This window comes from Melozone crissalis, unplaced genomic scaffold (assembly GCF_028551555.1).
Source record: "Melozone crissalis strain CALT ecotype California unplaced genomic scaffold, PUWL_Pcris_2 ptg000019l_1, whole genome shotgun sequence".
Lineage (NCBI taxonomy): Eukaryota > Metazoa > Chordata > Aves > Passeriformes > Passerellidae > Melozone > Melozone crissalis.
In genome coordinates, this window is record NW_026535797.1 from 3,474,732 (window position 1) to 3,495,264 (window position 20,533).

At 49.7% G+C, this 20,533-nt stretch overlaps 1 protein-coding gene across 2 annotated transcripts in view; it reads left to right on the plus strand.

Annotated features, from left to right (window-relative positions):
• The window catches only part of FAM53B (family with sequence similarity 53 member B), a 42,066-nt gene extending 25,790 nt beyond the window's left edge, over positions 1 to 16,276 (plus strand). For both annotated transcript variants that reach the window (XM_054277049.1, XM_054277048.1), the window contains exons 4-5: positions 1,088 to 1,782; positions 15,968 to 16,276. In XM_054277049.1, the coding sequence (XP_054133024.1) occupies positions 1,088 to 1,782; positions 15,968 to 16,276 (1,004 nt within the window). The remainder of the gene's footprint in view (positions 1 to 1,087; positions 1,783 to 15,967) is intronic.
• The last annotated feature ends 4,257 nt before the right edge of the window (positions 16,277 to 20,533 follow it).

The following is a 20,533-nucleotide window of genomic DNA, read 5'->3' on the forward strand; positions in this document are numbered from 1 at the left end:
TGTGTGCAGCAGCCACCGACAAAAACAGGCCCAGGGGAGAGGCTGTTGGCTGATGACTTTTTTCCACTGCAGCAGCTGGCGGGGTTGTCCTGCCATGGTTTTCCTGCTGAGTGTTGAAGGTGTATCTGCAGAGAGCCCCGTCCTTTGCAGGGCAGCCCAGCCCTGAGAGTGCTTTGCTTTCTTCTTTTGCTGTCAGTGGGATGTGTGTGGGAATGAGATCATCCTCCGTAATCCTCTCTTCCACCGTGGCTGTCCATGGGAAGATGGGGAAGGGTCTGGAGCACAAGTCTGATAAAAACAGCTGAGGGAGATGAGAGGGCTCAGCCTGGAGAAAAGGAGGCTCTGGGGGCACCTTGTCACTGTCCACAACTCCCTGACAGGAGGGTGCAGCCAGGTGGAGATCTCCTTCCAGGTAAAAAAGTAATAAAACAAGAGGAAACTGCCTGAAGTTGCACCAAGGGAGGTTTAGATTGGATTTTAGGGAAAGGGCTGTCCAGGCCTAGGCAGTGGTGGAGTTCCCATCCCTGGAGGAATTGAAAAGCCATGTGGACATGGTCCCTGGGGACATGGGTTAGTGGTGGCCTTGGCAGTGCTGGGTTAATGATTGGACTCAATGATCCTAGAAGGCTTTTCCAACCTCAGCCATCCTGTGATTCCATGTTTTTTAAATTCAGCTGTAAATTCAGGCAATTGTCAGTTGTGGAGCCCAGGACAAACCACACAGATCTGAGACATGATTTAGCACAGAGATAACCAATAGCCACAACATTTTACACCGCTGAATTCCCCTTAGCTAGTGCAACCTGGAATATTCAGAGGCATGTTTTTATCTTCTTCTAGCAGTTTTGCTCCTGCTGGGACTGTCACTTTGTCTCTCTCTCCATCTACACCACACAACCCACTCTGCTGGCAGTTCAGGAAACCATATTCCAAGAGTTAATTAATTTGTACTGGAAAACGTCCCATATGCTACTCTTTTTGTTTATGGACGTAGAAAGCGAGTCGCAGAATTAATTAACGCTAATGCCTGTGTGTGTGTGTTGTTTTTTGTTTTTTTCCCCCCTTTCTTTTCTCCTTTCTGAACCAGAAAATGACAGATGGAGAGATCTCAGCAGGAAATGTCCACTCCAGCTCGAGCAGCCGGGCGCCAGCATCTGGGACTGCCTGTCGGACAAGGGCGAGGAGGGCTCGCGCTGGCCCAGGGACACGGCCGGCACCTGCTCCGTCACCAACCTGATCAAGGAGCTGAGCCTCAGCGACCCCCACGGCCACCCCTCCGCCCCTCCCAGCAAGCGCCAGTGCCGCTCCCTGTCCTTCTCCGATGAGATGTCGGGCTGTGGGACCTCCTGGAGGCCCCTGGGCTCCAAGGTGTGGACGCCGGTGGAGAAGAGGCGCTGCTACAGCGGCGGCAGCGTGCAGCGCTACTCCAACGGCTTCGCCACCATGCAGAGGAGCTCCAGCTTCAGCCTGCCCGCCCGCTCCAACCCACTCTGCGGCGGGCAGCCCAGGAGATCGGCTGCTGGAGGCCACGGGGGAGACAGGGTGGACATCCAGAGGTCCCTGTCCTGCTCGCACGAGCGCTTCTCGTGCTCGGAGTACGGCGCGCCCTCGGCCTGCAGCACGCCCGCCTCCACGCCCGAGCTGGGCCGCCGCGCCGCCGGCCTGGCCCGCAGCCGCTCCCAGCCCTGCGTCCTCAACGACAAAAAGGTGGGCATCAAGCGCAGGAGGCCCGAGGAGGTCCAGGAGGAGCGGCCCTCGCTGGACCTCGCCAAGATGACCCAGGTAAGAGGTGGTGGGGCTGTCCCTGTGAGGGGCTCAGGCGTTCTCAGGAGCCTTCAGCGTCCTCCACGGTGGGTGGTGTGAAGTGTGATGTGGATGTTATGGGGAAACACATCCTGCTGTCCAGGCAGAATAACCCCTTCCCTTCTAAATGGACCTCTTTGGCAAATTCATGCGGTTCTCTTCTCTTTGCACGCCAAGTGCACTGTGTCATTATTTCCTTCTGACGTGGGTTTTGAGCAGGAATATGTTAAACCCCACGTTTTTGAGTTCAGGGGAGAGGAGCCTTGGGCCTGCCATGGGTGAGATGAAGGCAGCACCCCAAGGCCCCCAGCCTTGGCTCTGTCAGGTGTTGAATTCTTACTGCTACAGGCTTTACTTGTGCTTAGGCTCTGTAATTTTCCACTCTAGAGATGTTATCATGTTTCATTTTCAGTTGCAAACACAGAGCACAACCTCCCTCTTCCATCTGCTGCTCACAGCCAGATAACAGACCTGAAGCACAAATCAGGGAGAACTTTGCTCCTTGATCCTCTCCCTGCTGGACCAATGACTGGACATTAGCAGGAGATAGAGCAAGAGGCTGCATTGAAGGACAACCTTTCCTTTTCACATTCAGAAGATTTCCTGCAGTTTTACGATTTGACATTTCCCACATCAATAGTTTTCAGTCACAAAGTCAATGACACATCAGCTCGGTGTGGAATGGAGATAATGGGGGGTGTGAAGGCCCCAGGGCTCTCACTGTGGGAGCAGGGGTGCCCTGGCCACATCCCAGGGTGGGCTGTCACCTTCTGCTGGCCTTAAAAATTCCCCAATGGTTTCAGTTCCCTGGGATCACCTGCTGTGCTTCATCCCAGAGTCACCTGTCTTGGGAGTGCTTGCCCTAAAGGTTTTTTGTAGAGCTAGGACCAGCAAAGCCTGTGTGGTGCAAGGCATCCCCTTGTCTGCAGGGAAACTGCTGGGAGAAATTCACCATATGGGTGAGATCCAACACTGTGTGTGCTTTTTCTCCTTACAAGAACATGATATTTTATGGTGTTCTGGGCTTGGCAGCACAGTGGTATTGGAGGAAGAGAGCATCTTTTCCTCCTCCAGAGGAGCTTGGAGGATAAAAAGGGTGAAGGAGTCACATATTTGGGTGAGATCAGGCAAAAAACATGAGGATTGCTCTTGTCTTTTCATAAATCACAGCAACAACACTTATTATGCCAAGCTTATTTTATTAGATAGTAAACTGGACAGTCAAAACCACATACATGGGTTGTTATACTTTACTAGCCACAGTGTGGAATAGCACAACTGCCCTCTGGCTCTCTCTGTACAAGCAGACAAGCATCATTTCACTTCCCTGGAAGTGTTCAAGGCCTCGTTGGATGGGGCTTGGGACAACCAAATCCAGTGGAAGGCGTTCCTGTCCATGGCAGAGGGTGGAATGAGATGGGCTTTAGGGACCCTTTCAGTCCAGACCATTCTGTGCTTGTCTGGCATGATGAACAGGGAAGGAGGAGACTGTCCAGGCTCTGGCTGGACAGACCTTTGTTGCCCTCAGGATGTTCTGAGGCAGCTTCTCCATTGCATCAGCCCAATGTTTGTTGGCTGATTTGAAAGAATGGGCTTGGCCTAGGAGATCCCGAGGGTCAGCAGGAGCTTCCCTTTTCTTCCAATGGATGCTGAGGCCAGGCACATGTTTATAATTTGTATGGCCATGGCTTTGACATGGGTGGGTGATCCAAAGATGACAAAAAATCCAATCACTTGGATGTCCAAAAGCAGCTCAGTCCATGTTCCTGGAAAACCCTCAGCTTGAGGAACAGTTGTGTTTTCTCTGGCTGCTGTCCCCTACATCAAAACACCTTCCAAAGTGAGAAAGCAATGCCTGAACGCTCAGCATCGCTCAGTGTCGGGGTGGTTCAACCCCTGGGAGAAGTGATACCACAAGGAAAGGCTCAGAAGCTCCACACTGTGTGGCACAAACTCTGTGGGAATGGGAAAGGGGTTCAGCATCTCTCCTAGTGTCCATGGGCAGCCCCTCTCCCAGCCCCCGCTGTCCCTCTGCTCCAGACTGGGTGGCCGGAGCTGCTGCCGAACGCCCGGCTGTTGCTACAACCAACAACCAACAACAGCATCACTAAGGAACTCCCCAGTGGGACCCAGTCCAAGCAGCTCCCATGGATATTTTCAGTTTCCAGGCAGGAAACCCAGCCAGGCTCAGGTGCCCGTGACAGCGGGTGAATCCCCAAGGCAGGGCTGTGCTGCTGGGTGTGGGGCGGCAGGGCTGGACCAGAGTGGGAAGAAAGGGGTTGGGCTCGATGATCTTGAAGGTCTCTTCCAACTTTGTGATTCTGTGAAAGCAGAGCTGTGCAAGGGCCAGGGTTTCAGAGCTGAGGGCTTGTGGAGAGCAGCACTGGCAGGCAGCTCTTGGCGTGGGAGGACTGGCACAGAGGGACGAGCAGGATGAGGCAAGTCACGGGGAGCATTCTTGCCTTTGGTGGGGCACGGTCAGAGCCCTCCCTGGGATGGGAAAGCCAGGAAAACCAACTAATTCCTGATGGGGAATAAATGTGCTTGAGAAAACCTTGCACATTTGGGTATCTCCCAGGCTGCTTTTAATGCTTCCAGCCCAGGAGATGCAAAATTGGGTGATTTCAGAGGAAGAGCTGAAATAATGGCAAGTATGGCTGCATGTGTCCTCAGGTCTGGGTTTATATGGGGTAGAAACACCTCGTATGCAGTGGGCAAAGCAAAGGACAGCCAAAGTGTCCAGAATGGACTTTCCAAATATCCACCAAGTACTCACTTTTCAGATGGTGAAACTGAGACATAGGGTTTTCCCTGAGTCCCTGAGCGCTGTTGTCAAAGTGGGAACTGAGCTTTGAGGTGCTGGGTACTGGATCAGCATCCGGCTCTGGCAGCAGATTGGTTAATTTTTCACTTGTGCTGGTAACCACGTGTGTTTGTAGGCCTGAAACCTGGTACCATAATCAAAATAAAAATAATTTGACCTGAAATAAATGTTTTCTTCATACTGGGAGGGATATTTAGGCCAGGCAGGAGGGGAGGGAGCCGCTCCTGGAAGCAATTACATGGCTACATAACTGGGCTAATTAAGAGAGAAAACTAAATGTTGAAGTTAAGCTGGCAGGGAGAATACTTAGGAAAATATTGCCTTTCATTCCTCAAAATCCTAGTTGTGTCTCTTCTGTCTGCAATTCCCATAGCCCAGAGAAGGAAGGTGAGCCCATATCCCTCCCTTTATTATTTGCTCATATGGCACCAAACCAGACAGGCTTCAACTTTGGGCAGAAACCAAACCCTGCACATGGTTGTCATTGAAATAGCAACAATTTTAAAAAGCCACAGGCACCAGGACAATCCTCTTGCTCCTTTTAAATGCACATGAACTCTTTGCCTTGTGCTTCTTTGCCTTCAAACTGGGAGTGATCAGGGGGGTCTTAGATGAGTGGCTGACAATGAGGTGTCATTTAATTATCCAAGCCCAGAAGCAGGTGAGGTGGGAAGAAGCTGGTTTCTATCTTCACCCCAGGCAAAGAGAGTTTGGGTGCCTGGCCTGGCATCTCTGACTTCCTTAACATGAGGGTATGAACCATCCTCTCATTTCAGCATAGGGTTTGGGCTTGCTTTCCATCCTCAGCTTTTATTCCTTCTTTCCACGTGAAGCACAACCCCAAGGAGGGCACATCCCACCTCCCTGAGCCCAGCAGTTGTTCTGGCAGAGTGGTAATGAATCTCCTCACGGCTTGCTCTCCTTCCCAGCACAGTGCTCTTGGCCTCACAGCCCCAGGGACTGTGTCTGTATGTGCAGGCCAGGTCAGAAATGGTTGGGATCAAATATTTTCATGAATTAGGAGGTTTTTCAAAGAGCTGGTTTTCCTTTTTCTGATGTGGGTACATCTAAAATAAACAAGAAATTAAAAGTGTCACAAAGGTGACAGGAGGTTTTTATGACTCCAGGAGTCCTCCCAGCTGGGCTGATTTTGGCAGGAATGAGTGGTTTTACCCTTTGCAAGTCACTCAGAGAAGCATCTGGGTGGATTAGGTGAGAAGATGGACTTTCTAAAATAAAACCACACTCTGCCAGGGATGCTGTGTGGTGGAGAGACACCCGCTGGGTTTTCCTCCCCCGTGGTCTGGTGGATTCTTCTCCAGAGGAACTTGACATGTCCCACCTCCACATCTGCTGCTTTCTGACATCCTGGTGTGAACATTTCCTGGGATCTCAGGCATTGTGTGCTGAAATATCTCGTGGCAGCACAAACATTGGGTTTGGTGGCTTGGCTGAGTCATTGACGGGAAGCTGAGCCATAGACCAGCCCTGATCTTGGTGTATGCAATTGCCTTCCTTCACACAGGCTCTGGGCAGCTGCAGGGGACACATGACACATCTCCCACACCAGGGACTGCCACCCTCAGTGGGAATTTGCAATAATCCCCAGCTGTGGCCACGCAAGCCCTCGCTATCTCTTCCCCATTCTGCTTCCTGCTGTCTAAAATTTTGATGTGGTGGTCATTGAGAGATTTCAATTTATGTTAGGATGGTTCCAAACACAGATATCCTTTATACAGATGTGGTTTTTAAATGGATAATTTATTTTTATGTCTGTGTTTTTATAGATATATATTTATGCATATATATTTAAATATTTAAGGCCAGGCTAGATACAGCTTGGAGCAGCCTGGTCTAGGAGAAAGTGTCCCTGCCCAAGTCAGAGGTTGGAATGTGATGGTCTTTGAAGTTCCTTCCAAGTCAAACCATTTTAATTTTCTAACTTTTAATGTATATATGTATTTGTTCAACCCAGCCATGTTGCCTGCAGCACAAACCCCAGACAGGAGTAGCCCTGGCTGGAAATGGAGGGTGGTGCTGGAGAGTTTGAAAATACAACTTTCCGTGAAAAGAAAGGCACGAATATCTCATTGGCATGTAAGGCTTTGCACTGCTGACAGGTATTGTCAGATGTGATGGGATACTGGTTCCTCCTAGTTGTAGGATCTGTGTATTGGTAGCAAATCAAGGCTTGGAGGTGGCTCTTGTGCCCCGTTTCTGATGGCTCTTTGAGGTTTTAGTCACTTTGTGAGCCTTCAGAGAAGTTGCAGTTTGAAGAGCTACATCTCTCATAACAAATGCTGTACTCCTGGTTCTTTTCCTCCTGAGTTTTCTCTAAAATCCATTTAATTTTCTACAGAGGTTGTACCCATGAACACTGAGGATTCCCAGGCAGCTGTCAAAGCATTTCTCCTCTGTGAAGCTCTGTAATTATGTAATGTTTGCAGTGTATGAGACAGAGAGTAGTACTCTAGAATAAACAAAGCAATTAAAATACAATATTGCTCTGCATCTCCATGGCTTATGGAGAGCATCTCGTGGTCATGACTTCATAACTTCTTCTCTGTGAGGGATGGGTGCTGGCAGCAGTGGGCACAGCTGAGGAGGAGGTGAGGGTGAAGCCCTGGGTGTGCCTGCTGAGGGTGAGCTACAGAGAGGACTTTGTGCCTGTTGTGGGAAGGGTCTGGGCACAAGGGGACCATTGACGTTGTTCCCTGGACACACAGAGCCTTTCATGGGTGACTTCACTGCTCTGCTAGGAGCACGTGCCTTCAGAGGATGGAATCATCTGCACCAGGGATCACAGGAGCATCCCTTGAAATGAGGATGTGTGCTCCTTGTGCTTTGCAGCTAAAATCAGTTAAAATCAGCTCCAGCCTGGGCTGGAGATCCAGAGGGTCTCCAGACACAGTGCAGTGTGCAATGCTCGTGGTGACTGGGAGCCTGGCTGGCCCCTCTGCCTTGTTTTCCCTTCCAAACTTAGGAATGCTGGCGGTTTCCATGAGGATGCAGGCACAAAGGAGTTTGTACACTCCCAGAAGCAAGCAGCTTGCCAGTTTGAAATGTTTCAGGCTGGTCTTGGCACTGAGTGGGAAGAAATTTCAAACTGCAGGGTGGAAGAAGGGACCTCTCCTCTCTGAGCACTCAAGTTTTCCCTTGAGGGGTAAAAATCTCTAATTTTCACATAAGAAGGTTTTCTGTTTAAATTTTGGCACCTTTCAGGCTTGCTGGAGAGGGCAGGAGAGGTGGCAGTGGTCTTGGTTGGCGTCAGCACCCACTTGAGCCGATGACAAATATTTCCAAATGCAGTGATAGGCAAAAAGCTGGAAGTTTTAAATTCCATACGTATCCCAGGAAATAGTTTGCTATTGATGTAACTTCTGAGAGAGATTCCAGCTTCCAAACCCCAGTGTTTTTTAAATAAACAGGAATGAGAGCCTGCAAAGGTCAGTTTGTGGCTTGGTGGGAAAAAGCCTTTGGGTGAGGATCAAAAGAAACTGGTTTGAAGGTGGGAGGGACACCTTCCACTATTCCATGTGGCTCCAAGCCCCAACGTCCAGCCTGGCCTTGGGCACTTCCAGGGATCCAGGGGCAGCCACAGCTTCTCTGGGCACCCTGTGCCAGGGCCTCCCACCCTCACAGGGAAGGATTCCTTCCCAAAATCCCATTTAACCCTGCCCTTAAGGCATTCCCCCTTATCCTGTCACTAAAGTCCCTCTCCAGCTCCAGTTCAGCACCCTCAGGCACAGGAGGGGGCTCTAAGGTCTCTCCCAGTTTCATCCCACTCCATCTCCTGCCCCTGGCTGGATCTCCTGCTCCTGCCTCCATCCTCCATCCTCCATCCCCTGCTCCCTGCTCCATCCCACCACAAGGCCCAGGGATGCAGGGCTGAGTGCTGCACTCACATGGGAGGACAGGGCTGGGAACACAAACAAAGCTTGGCAGTGTCTGTCCCAAAGATGGACAAAATCCAATTGTATCCCGAGGATGCACATCTGATTCACCACGTGCTCATTAACCCTCCATCCCCAGACTTGTGTGTGCTCTGTGACTCCAAAAAACAGCTTTTGGAAAGCACAGGGATTCAGCCCTGAAGGAGTCAGCATGCTCAAAAGTGGCATTTTGGCTCAAAAAAAGCCAAAAGGGATTTTTGATGATGGTTTACAAAAAAACCCCAGCACTCTAGGAGGTAGTGGGAGTTACTTGGAACCACTTCCTTGCAAAAACCTCCCAAAGCATTTGAGGAAGGCAAAGCATTTCAGGAAGTGGTGCTAAATAAGTAAATAATAAATAAATGAGGGCCCTTCATTTTTCCTTTCCAGACAAAGATGCTCAGGGTTAGCCTGAGGTTGAGGCTGTGACAGAAAAATGAGGTGTATTTTAAGTCTGCATTGGATTTGCAGGAGGTCTTGGCAGGTGGGGGCAGTGGGTGCAGGTGCCACACACTCTGGATTTTTGGTCATCCACAATGTTATTTTATCCCTTTATTTGCTGGTATTCTCTTTTCACTGCTGCTGAAACTGTGACATGAAGTTTGGTTTTAATTTTTATAAGGTTCTGCCTTATAATTTAGGCCCTGAAGTGAGAACCACAGTGGCACAACAGAAATGCTACATCTGTGCTGAAAATTATGAAGTATGGAAATGGAATAGGGGCTGAGAAAAAAAAAAAAATTCCATATTAGTGATGTTTCATCCTACCCTGGGACAAGTCAAATCAATGAATTACCCCAAAGATGAGCCACTCCAAATCCTGGGGTTTTGGCAGCTGTGGGGACAGGTCAGGCTCAGGTTCCCCTTTTCCACTGAAATCCATGGCACTGCAAAGCCACCAGTGGGAGAGCAGCCCTGCCACTGTCCCCACTGGGCTCCTGGCACTGCTGAGTGCATTGGCAGGAGGGGCCTTGTTGGGTTTTGGGTTTTTTTAAATTTTTGTTAAGGTTAGGATTGAAGTGTTAGAGATGGTATTTTGTAGGTTTAGATGCTTATTATTTTTATTTATGAGTTGTGATTTTTTTAGTATTTCATTAATAAGCTATAAAATAGTTAGCTATTTTTATATAAGGTTTTTAAAGTTAAATTATTTAACTAATAAATGATACTTAAACTATTTTAATTTTAATTTAATAATTATTTGAAGTTTGTAATGTGGATTTTTTGTTTAATTATAAAATATTATTTAAACTTATGAAGAAGAAAGTGAAGAAGGTAAACAAGAAAGAGTAGTTATTGTCTTAAATTTTTTATTTTACTTTTATATATATTAATATATTTTAAAACTTTAAGTCGTCTATTTAATGCTATTATATTCTTCTAATTAAACTATACACGTTTAATCTTAGTGTTATTAATTAATTTTGGAAGTTTTCTCTATGGCTTTAGGTCAAATGTAGTGTTTTCTTGGGGGTTAGAGTCTGTAAGTACAGAAAGTTTTAAATTCTCAGGACTTTAACAGGGCCTGCAGTGCTCCAGGGATCTGGATCCCCAGAGAATGCAGAGGAGAAGGCAGAGGTGAAAAGCTGTGAAGGGCAACCTGTAAATAAATGAATACAGTGATCACTAATGACCTGTCTGAGCAAATGGATTTTTCCAGCTCATAGCAAAGGGTTTGGTGTCTGTTAGGGAAAATATTTGTTCTTGGCAGGAAATGAGGGTTTCCTCCAATTATTGTTATGAATAGGAAAGGGTTGGGAGGCTGTGCTGGGCCTGGGTCCCCACATGTGGGATGCTGTGGATGCTGTGGGATGCTGTGGATGCTGTGGATGCTGTGGGATGCTGTGGATGTTGTGGGATGCTCTGGGACGCTGTGGGACGGTGTGGGATGCTGTGGGAGGCTGTGAGATGCTATGGGAGGCTGTGAGATGCTGTGGGATGCTGTGGGATTCTGTGGGATGCTGTGGGATGCTGTGGATGCTGTGGGATGCTGTGGGAGGCTGTGGGAGGCTGTGGGAGGCTGTGCTCAGGCGGGATAGTGGAGCCCCAGAGTGGGTTTCACTACTCTCTGATTCCCAGCATTCTCTGTGATTGCTGGGATTTGTCTCTCCAGCCTCTCCCTGGGGCTCTGTGGCACCAGAGGGATTCCCACTGGTGGGTCACACATCAGCTTTTGCTTTTGCACTTGTGGAATCTCCCTGAACATCCTCAGTGTCAATGAGACAGCTACATACTCCAGAGACAGAGTAGAGCTGTGAGTAAACCCAAATTATCTCCACAGGCTCCAAAGGCAGCATCAGAACTAATGGCTTAAAGCCTCCTTGTTGCTTTTTTGGTTTTGTTTGTTTAATATTGTGGTCTGAAGTGGCTTGGGAGGATAACAGACATTTCTGAGCCTGCTCATGAAAGCTGGTTTTCACACCAAACAGAATAAAAGCAAAATTATCTGCTAAAACTTTGAATGCACCAATGGTGCCTGTTGCAAAATGAGGATTAGGGCTGAGAAGGGAAAGGCTGGGAATTCAGACCCTGAAAACCAGGGCAGAGATGCGGTACCCACTGGCGGCAGGGCAGGGAGCCATCCCCTGCTCTGGGATGCTGCTGCAAGGTTCTGTAGGACCTTGGCCTGGTGGAGGCTGTGGGGCTGCCTGTGAACTACTCAATGCCTCCACAGATCAAATTTTAAAAGAAAATAGAGCAGCAGATGAGTTTGAGCTCCCTGACATGGCAACACTGTGCCTAACCCAGCTCTGCCCTGCACCAGGCCCATGGGCTCCTTCTGCTTTTCACACCCCCATCACTGCCTCTCGTGTTTTCCTTCCTCAGCTATTCCAGCATTTCTTTCCCAACACTTCAGCACTCAGAGGAGTGATGAACTTAGAGAACTTCATCACTCTGAGGAGTGAAACACTTCTGTGGGAGGACAGGGTCCGTGCAAGCCCCCTGACCTTCCCCCAGAGCAATGTTGATTTTGGAAGCCACATGGGGCAATGGTCACCAGTGCTCCTTGTGGCAAGGTGGATGTGTCTCCCTCTTTTTGGGGTGGCCAGACTGCAGCAAGGGAGGTGCTGGTGAGACTGGGGCATCACTGAGAATGTGATGGACCTGCTGGCAAAGCTGCTCAGATGCTCCTTTGTTATAAAGAGTAGAATTGCTTATTGGAGCCTCAGGATTAAGCCATGCTTGCTGCAGCTCCCTCCCCATGTCCCTTCCATCTCCACTCCCCAGGAAACCCCAGCCTGGGCATGGAGTTGGAAAAGATTGTGGGTGCCTCAAAGGCAGTGCAGAGCTTTGAACCCCAGTGATGTGTTTGTGTGTGTGTGCACGGCCCAAATCACAGCAGCTGCCATCATGAAGTTCTGCAGAGCTTAAAAACCAACTGAAACCCATTTTCCAGTCTCATTTTCCAGTGTCAAGCACCTCTCCCTCCTCAGCAGCACGGATGAGCGCTTTCCCTGGCACAAACACCAAGCAGGATTTACCGTGATGAAACAACCAAAGCATTTATTATAACGATATAAAGATAACAACGCAGGCTGGAGGTGTTTTACAGGAGATGTTTGCCTCAGAGAGTGATTTAAACCTGAGCCAGGCAGAGAATCCCCCAGTGGAGGTGACTTTGCTGGCTCGGGAGGGCTGGCAGAGGCTCATCATTCCCACATGGAGATCACTGCCCGCTTCCCCCTTCCCTTCTGGCACCGGGTTATTTTCAGCTTTCTGAAGCAACTGTAGCCCAGTGTGCTAACAGGAGGTGATGACAGCTTGGGAGGTAGGGCCCGTGCTGCTGACAGCTTGTAGTGTTACACCTTTTTGGGAAAATTGTGGCAATCACCTGGCAGGGTGAGGGGAAAAATGAAAATAAAGGTGTTTGAGCAAAAGCTGTGATCCCCACAGAGATCACAGTTCTGCTGATGTTTGTTCTGGTAGAGCCACCACTTTTGCAGGGATGTGTTTTGGGGAAGAGCTCACAGCAGCTGGGTGTTTCACCATGGGAAAATCAGACAGGGGGATGTTGCTGAGGGATTTCTCCAGCTTGTTGTTGGGGCTCTGCATCCAACAGCCCCACCCCTGATGGGGAGGGAAAACCTGAGGAGAAGGATGGATGTGAGGGGTGAGTCGCCTCCTGCAGCCTTCTCTGATTGTAGCCTTGGTCCCTGCACAGTGTGGAGCATCACAAGACCCTGTGGGAAGGAGAAATAGCCTCAGTTTGGTCACCAGTTGATCTGGAGCAAGCCTGCAGCTTATTCCAAGTGACCAAGAATTTATTATTGATGTATTTTTAGATATTTTTCAAGTACTTCCACTAGCAATGCCTCATTTTCTCTCTGAGGGCTTGCCCAGTGTGCTGGATTAAGGCAGTTTTGGAAAGGGTTGGGGGAAGAAAAACCAGCACCTCAAATGGTCAAAAATGGGCGCTTGTGGTCAGTAAATGTGGTTTTGGTGTAAGGTGCGTTACAGGTGCTCACTGGGTGAAGTCAGAATGGCCAGAAACATCTCCCAAAAGCCATCTGTGTTGGATTCCCACAGTTTCCCTGAGAGCAGCAGGATTTGAGGTGCCTGATACCCCTTTTAGTCTGGCACTGGAGGCCAAGGTTGTGGAGAGGCTTGGAGGGGCCCAGGGCTGCCTGGCCATGGGGAACAATCACCACATTGTGCCACCAAACCTTCTCTTCGCTGGCTTCAATAGAGACTTGACTGCCTGGTTTCTCCAGCTCAGCACCTCAGCATGTGCTAAATTCACCCCATAAATAAAAAATGAGCAAAGAACTCTGGAAGTGCTGCAGACAGTGCATTGATGGTGGAGGCTGATCCACCACTGCTGGAATCCACCCATGGAATGTTGGCTTGGTGATCACCATCCTGGGGGGACCTTCCTGACCCCAGCCACTGGCAAGGTGAGCTGTGGCATTTTTTGGCAGACAATACCTGTGAAAACTTGTTTTCTGAGCTGTCAAACCTGCCCCAGAGGGAGCATCTCTGCCCACAGAGCACCCTCTGCACGTGGCCTTCCTCCACCAGCAGCTGCTGCAGCATCAGGACCATCAGAAGGGGTTTTCCATCCTCTTGCATTCCCTGGAATGACTCCAAGGGTTGCAGCGTATGTGGATTTGAGCAGGGAAAATGAGCCTGTTGGCTTGGTTGCCCAAGTCCCATAAAATGCAAAATTTCCCTGGAAGTCAAGTAACTTCATGGCTGTTCCCTGAGATGTTGTCTGAGCTTGAAAATGTTTTTATTTTGGATGGGAAGAATGTGCTGTCAATGTGTTGTGGTACTCTCCAGTCTTCCTCCTCCTTCATCCACCACCACAGGAATCACTCATCTCCTCTCCCACCCTCTGAGGATGCTCTATCCCACCTGTAGCAGCCCAGCATGTCCATACCTGGGTACCAAATCCTGGGAAGGGCCTGGTCCAGGAGATGAGCTCAATTAAGAAGGAAAAAAATTAACATTCCCAAAAGTGCCAGAGTTTTGTTTGTAGAAAGGATTTGCACTTCTGAGAGGGCTGTTGACTTTCAGGAGACCTAGGCTGTTCAAGTGCCTAAATCACTGTTGGAAATATGCTTGCAAATTTTGTGAAGTGCTTAGAAAATATTTCTACTATGTCCTCGGGCCTTCTGCAGTGGTAATTATGAGTTGTCCATTAACCACAGTGTGCAGCTCTCTGCTTGAAGCTGCTGCATGCTCAGCACCCAGAAGACAGAGCATGGTTGGGATTAAAAAAAAATATGACCAGGATGACGTGAGGGCTGGGTGCAATTGCATACTTAGAGAACAAATGTCCTTTTTTTCACACAGGCTTGGGGTTTGTGGGTTTTTGAAGGTTTCAAAGACTGAAGGCCATGTGAAATGAAGCTTCCCCCAGCTTGGGCAGTGGCCAGCTCCTCCTGGGGCAGCTGGAACTTCTCTGTTAAGACAGAGCAGCCTCTGCAATGACTCTTTTTACCATGTGCATGGGGTAGAGCAGCACCCAAAGCCACTGGTCCATGGGTCCAACTCAGCACAAGGCCCTTTGATTTGTAAAGAACTGATTGGGGTGTGATGCAGAGCCCCTGTATCTCCCTTAGGGGCTCTGTGAATGGGTGATCTTCCTTAGTTTACAGCCTGGGGTAGGTTATTGTGGTGGAGTTTCTCCCAGATCACCTGGATTTGAATGAAAAAACCCTCAAGCAAATGTGCCTAATTCCTTGGGAATGCTAGTGGCGATGCTTCAGAGCAAGGTTGTGTCTCAGGCTGTGTGTTTGATCCTGAATTGGGCCAACCAGAGCAGAGAGAGGCAGTCACTCTGTGTCACAAATACTCTGTTGGGTACTGAAGTTCTCATGGCTCCCTCAGCTACTCCTGGTGATCCAGACCCTCCCCTTGCTCCATTCCTCCCTCTGGATACTCTCCTGCCCCTCTTTCTTGTCATGAAAAACTGACTGGTAACAGATGAACATCTCTAGCTAGTGAGGGGGCTGCCTTCCTCCCAGGGATTTATGGAATTCCCATTCAGGCCTATCCCATGGGATGTGTCCAGGCCAAATGTCTGAGAAGTGAACGCTCACTCTGAGAAGTGACCACTCACTGGCTTGGTGAGAGGCTCCACAAGCTGCTGAGATCCTCCTCAGGCTTCTCCTGCTCGGAGCACACTCTCTGCCCCTGGCATGGCCTCGTTATTTCCATTGGCACTCAGTCATGAGGGTTTAGTTTGTTCTTTTAAAAACCAGCCCAGGCTAAAGGCATTCCCTGGCAGGTGAGCACGCTCGTGGCCAGTCTGCATCCCTGGGAGGTTCTGTGTGCTCTGCTCCAGAGGGTTTGGAATGTCTGCATGCTCCTTGTCATTCTCAGAGCTTGAAACTGTTTAGAAGGCGTGACAGTGCATAAACTGAATCAGGTTTCTGGCCAAGGTGACCAGGCATGGAGACTCGGGGAACAGACAAATGCGCTCGCCTGGTCTTTAGTGAGGGGAACGGGAACAGACATGAGCCATCACAGAGGAGGGTTTAGAAGGATATAAGCTTTCAGATATTGAAAGAAAGTCCTGAAGTTTTTTTTTTGTTAATAAGGGGAGTTATTGGAAATGTTCATTCATTTTTGGTGAGCTCTGTTCTGCCTCACAAGTGAAACAGGGCGATGCATGGGGTGGAGATGGTGATGGGACCCATCCAGAGCAGGCTGGGGGTGGTTTTGATCCTGTTGCTTTTTGCAGGGGCAGGGGGGCCACGGGACCTGCCATGGATGGGGAGATGGAGGGTTGCAGCATCTCTCCATCTCCTGAGGACCCGCTAAGTGTTCCTGCTGCTCTGCTTGTTTTTTGTTGGGCTGAGGGAGCTCGGGTTTGGGGTCGGGAACACTCCTAGCTCATGGGATTATCGGACCGCATCATCCCGGTCTCCACCTCAGCTGCCTCTCTCCCCTTCCTCTGCAGAACCGCCAGACTTTCAACAGCCTCACCTGCCTCAGCAGCACGGCCGAGGACGGCTCCCAGCGGCTGCCGGGCCCTCAGGCATGGCCGGCGGCCCCCGAGGTGATGCCGGGCCGGACCCCCGCCTGCACCCCGGTCCCGGAGCCGGCCCGGGCCCGGCCCTGTGAGCACCGCGCCAGCAGGGACGACCTGTCCTGTGAGGAGGAGGAGGAGGCCACCGCCAAGGAGGAGCACAGGGCAGCCTGGAGGAGCACCGAGAGCCTCTTCCAGCTGGATGGCGAGCTAGACATCGAGCAGATCGAGAACAACTGAGGAGAGAGCAGCTCTGCCCGCCCTGGGCTCTGAGGGCTGCCAGCGGGGCCAGGGAGGGCTCCTGGCTGGCGGCGAGTTTGTGGGATCCTGTCACTGCTCCCCTCCTGCCAGCTGGAGGGGACCAAGCAGCTTTGCCAAAACTTCATCAGGTATATAGAGGAATTCGTGTGCATGCGTGTGTAAATCTTGAAATTCTTTGTAACTACTGTAGCCAGAGATCAGCCAGGCCGAGGAAAGTGCCTGTCCCACAGGGAAACCAGGCACAGGGATCGCCAAAACCTCAGAATCCATGAGAAAATGGCTTTTGCCAGGATAGGGGTGGAGTGATGGAGCTGGCCATGCTCCCACAGATCCCACCTGTGCTAGTTCAGAAAGGAGAAACCTCCACCCCTGGGACTGGAGAAACGGGGGGAAAACGAGAATATTGAGATTTGCAAAGTGAGCACTGGCTGGTGGCACCGGGGTGGCCACGGTTCCTTTCCTTTGGCCACATCCCCTGCGGCCCCAGCACCCCCTCACTCCCCATGTCCCTGGCAAGTGCCGTGAGGAGGAAATCACAAGTGAAGTGTTTTGCTTAAATTTAATAATGGCAAGAGCTGGATTTTTTACTCCTTTATTTTTCCTTTTCCTTTTCCTGATGAGGAATTAAACAGATCCCTGGCCCGTGTGGGGCAGCATCCGCAGCAGCGCTTGCTGGGCGCTGAACGGGGATGCTCAAATGCCTTCCTTCCCTATTTTTTTCCTTCCCAGCCCCCCTCTCTCAACTCTTTTGGGAAAAAAACCCTACTCAGGCTCTGTGCCACCCTCATTTGGGTTCCCAACACCCTGTTTTGAGCAGGGCTGGGCTGTTTACCCATTTACCAGCAGCTGTGCCCACTTTGATACCCAGGGCATGGCTGCCACCCTTTTTTTTGGCTTTACTGTGAAGGGCTGACTGCCCGAGGCACGTTGTGGAGGGGTTACTTGACAAAGTCAGCTGGCAAAAGGCTGAAATTCCAGGTAGCAGCACTGAAAGCTTTTCCTCTTCCTGTGCCTTTTTAAAGCACAGATAAAGTGGTGACCATTATGTTTGTACGATATGAATTCTCTTTGCTAAAAATAAGCTGTCCACTCACTAACAGGTTTAGAAGGACACATTTCTTTTTTCTCCCTCTGGTGGTTTTTTTTTTATTATTTGTTTGTTTGTTGAAAGCTCTAGGAAAGCTGTACAAATATCTTCCAGCATCTTCTGGATTCCTTCTGCTGGTTCCTTCAAGCTCAGGGGTCACTTCCTGAGCTTTGCAAACCTGAGAAAGGAAAAAAATCATTGATACCAAGAGCAGCTGAAGACAGGACATTTTTAATGGAGTTCAGCAGCCCCACTGGCAATGCCTTGAGGGTTCATAACTCAGAAAGGCAGAAAGCTGCTGGTACAGGTTTCATTCATCATTTCTGGTTATGTTAGTGCACTTTTTTCCACAGTGGTTTGGGATGTGTGTGGCATCTCCCACCACAGTGGAACCCATTGGTTGTTACCCCTGTCCTGGTACTGCTGAGGTTTTGCTGGTGGCTGTGGCTGTGTCCACTCCCTCCAGGCAAGCAGGACAAGCCCCAGATATCCAGGGAGGGGATGACAGGGATGTCTTTTCATTTTGGAGAACCCTCCAGCTCTTTTAAAGTGTCACTTTATGCATCACTTAGAAAAAAATATATCCTGGGTTAATTTTTCTCCCTCCTGTTGTGGAGGGTCCAGCCACACCAGTGTTTTCCCAGGCTGCTGCCCCTCTGTCTGTGCCCCTGCAGTGGCACCCTCACAGCAAAGTTCTTGGCTTTGAGTCTTCCTGATGCTCCCTCCATCCCTCCCTCCCCACCACTGACAGGTCCTGCTCTGGGGGCACACAGCTCCTGCTGGCCACAGGCACCTCCTCAGCTGAGCAACAAAGGGCAAATCCACCCAAACCCACATCCAGCCACCACCTGGGCATCCCCAGGGCTGGAATTCCTAAGGGCTTCTGTTTTCTTTCCAAGGGCTGCTCCTGGTGCCACGCTAATCCCCAGAGTGGGAAGGTGGCCAAGGGACCACGGCCCAGCTGTCCTGGACCTGGTGGCCGATGGGCCACGGCGCAGCTGTCCTGGACGTAGCCGTAGCATTCAGTTTACATTCAGCACAACCCGTTTGCCTTACTAAAAATGCTTCTCCAATGAGTCATGGCCTTAGACTGGGCACGTTGGCGTAGGCACAGACTACAGTTAGCGACAGTTTTGAGGCCACAGTGGTGTTCTGTTGGGTATTTCTTGTTGGGTTTGTATGATTTCATGTACTTATTCTCAGTTTAAGAAAGCCTTACTTTTTACTTTATTTTTCTCTCTCTCTCTCTCTCTGTAGAGGTAAAACATTTGTGGATTTATATATATATAAATATATATATAAATAAAGTAATTAAAATATTAAATATAATATAGTATGTGCCTCAGATTCAGGGGACATCCTGTTGATTGTAAGGTCAGAAGTGGCGTTGCTCCCCTGGCATCAGGAGATCTGTCCCCTAGGCAGTGGGAGAGCAGCGCATCCCCTGGGGGTCTTGTTCTTGGTTTGTAAAGGATTTCACCTATTAGATGTTTTGGGAGCCCCCCAAACCCCCAGCAAACCCCTGCCGGCTGCCAGAATGTGATACTAAAGTAATATGCAGACAAGGGATGCTATTCCTTGCTAGGTAGCTAAAATAGGTTCATTATTGTGAAGGGACTCAGTGGCTTGTCCAAGGTGTGACCCAGTCTGGGCAGCAGCTGTTTTGGGATGACACCAAAGCTGTGGCAGCAGCAATAAAGGTTCTTCATCCTGAAAAAAAATAGGATTTTAACACAGAAAGTCTTAGCAGGCACACGGGAGTTTTGCTGTGTGTTTTGCAGATGTAGCTCTTTGAGCCTGTCCTATGAAAGAGTACATGAAAAAAAGAGAAACCAACGAAAAGAAGCGTTTGTAAAATAGATTGTAATTTTTCCACGTGCTAGCATAGCCTGTTTGGCCAATAAAATTGTGTTTCAAGTGCATTGTTTAAAGCTCCTGGCTGCCCAGGCAAACAGACTGACGTAGGATGTTCTAGGATTGTAGCAGTGCTTTGCGGCGTGTGTGGGTTCCGTGTTCGAGAAAGAAAAAGAAGAGGATGGCCAAATAAAAAAAAAATACACAAAACAAAACAAAACAAACCAGAAAGATGGGAAGAAGAATAAAAACAAAGCCTTCTGAAGCTATGACCTGTAGTAGCCAAGTCTCGCTGGCAATTGCACAAGCGCCGCGGGCCGAGTGTGTCCCGGGAGGGACTGCCCCAGGTGTGCCCTCCCCGGGCGGGCCAGGAGGCTGCTCCTGCCCCCTCCATGACTTGATTGCACTAGAGCAGCTCAATCTCAGGAAATTGCTTGTTACTTTTACTGTGTAAATAAAGCTTCCTGGTTCAATAAGCCGTGTCTGGCCTCTCTGTGCTGTCCCCGTGGCCGGGCGCGGCTGTGGGGTTGGGGATATGGGGACATCACTGACCCTCAGGGTTGTGGCACTGGTTGGAGTCTGATAGGGTTGGAGTTTGATGGAGACCCCTTCTCTCCTCTCCTGGCTGCAGCTCCTTGACATCTCTATAAGTGCTGGGAAGGGATGTCCCAAAAAATGGGTGGGGGTCCGGAAAGCCTTCAACCAGGAGCCTCCCTTGGGGTGTCTGTGGAGGAACGGTGTCCCAGCCATGGGGTGCACAAGAAAATGGACATTTTGTGATATTCACATGCAGACAGACACTCTGCACTCTCCCCATGGCAGGGGGACATCTCCCATGCCCCCCCCCCCCAGGTTGCATGAGAAAATGGACATTTTCTGATATTCACATGCAGACAGACACACTGCACCCTCCCCATGGCAGGGGGACATCTCCCATGCCTCCCCTCCAGCCTGTCATTGAGCTGTAACACAGCCAAAGACATAAACAACAAAATGCAAACTGAAGTGCCAAGTAGCACCTCCTTCTTTGTGTTTGAGGACAAACATAATATCCTGCCTCTTAAAATCTAAACCCAAATCTAAACTCAGAGCCCACAGCAGGCCAAGGGCACATGGGGGTGTTAAAGAAGTTCTTGGGGAAACAGGGCAGTATCTCCCTGCAGCCTTTGCAGCCCAAAAAGGAAAACGGCTGCACTTCCTCCAGCAGGCAGTGTAAAACTTTCATGACAGATGGCAGGATGTTTATCTGCCTAAACTTAATCAGATTGAAGTGATAGGCTTAGTATAATAGAACA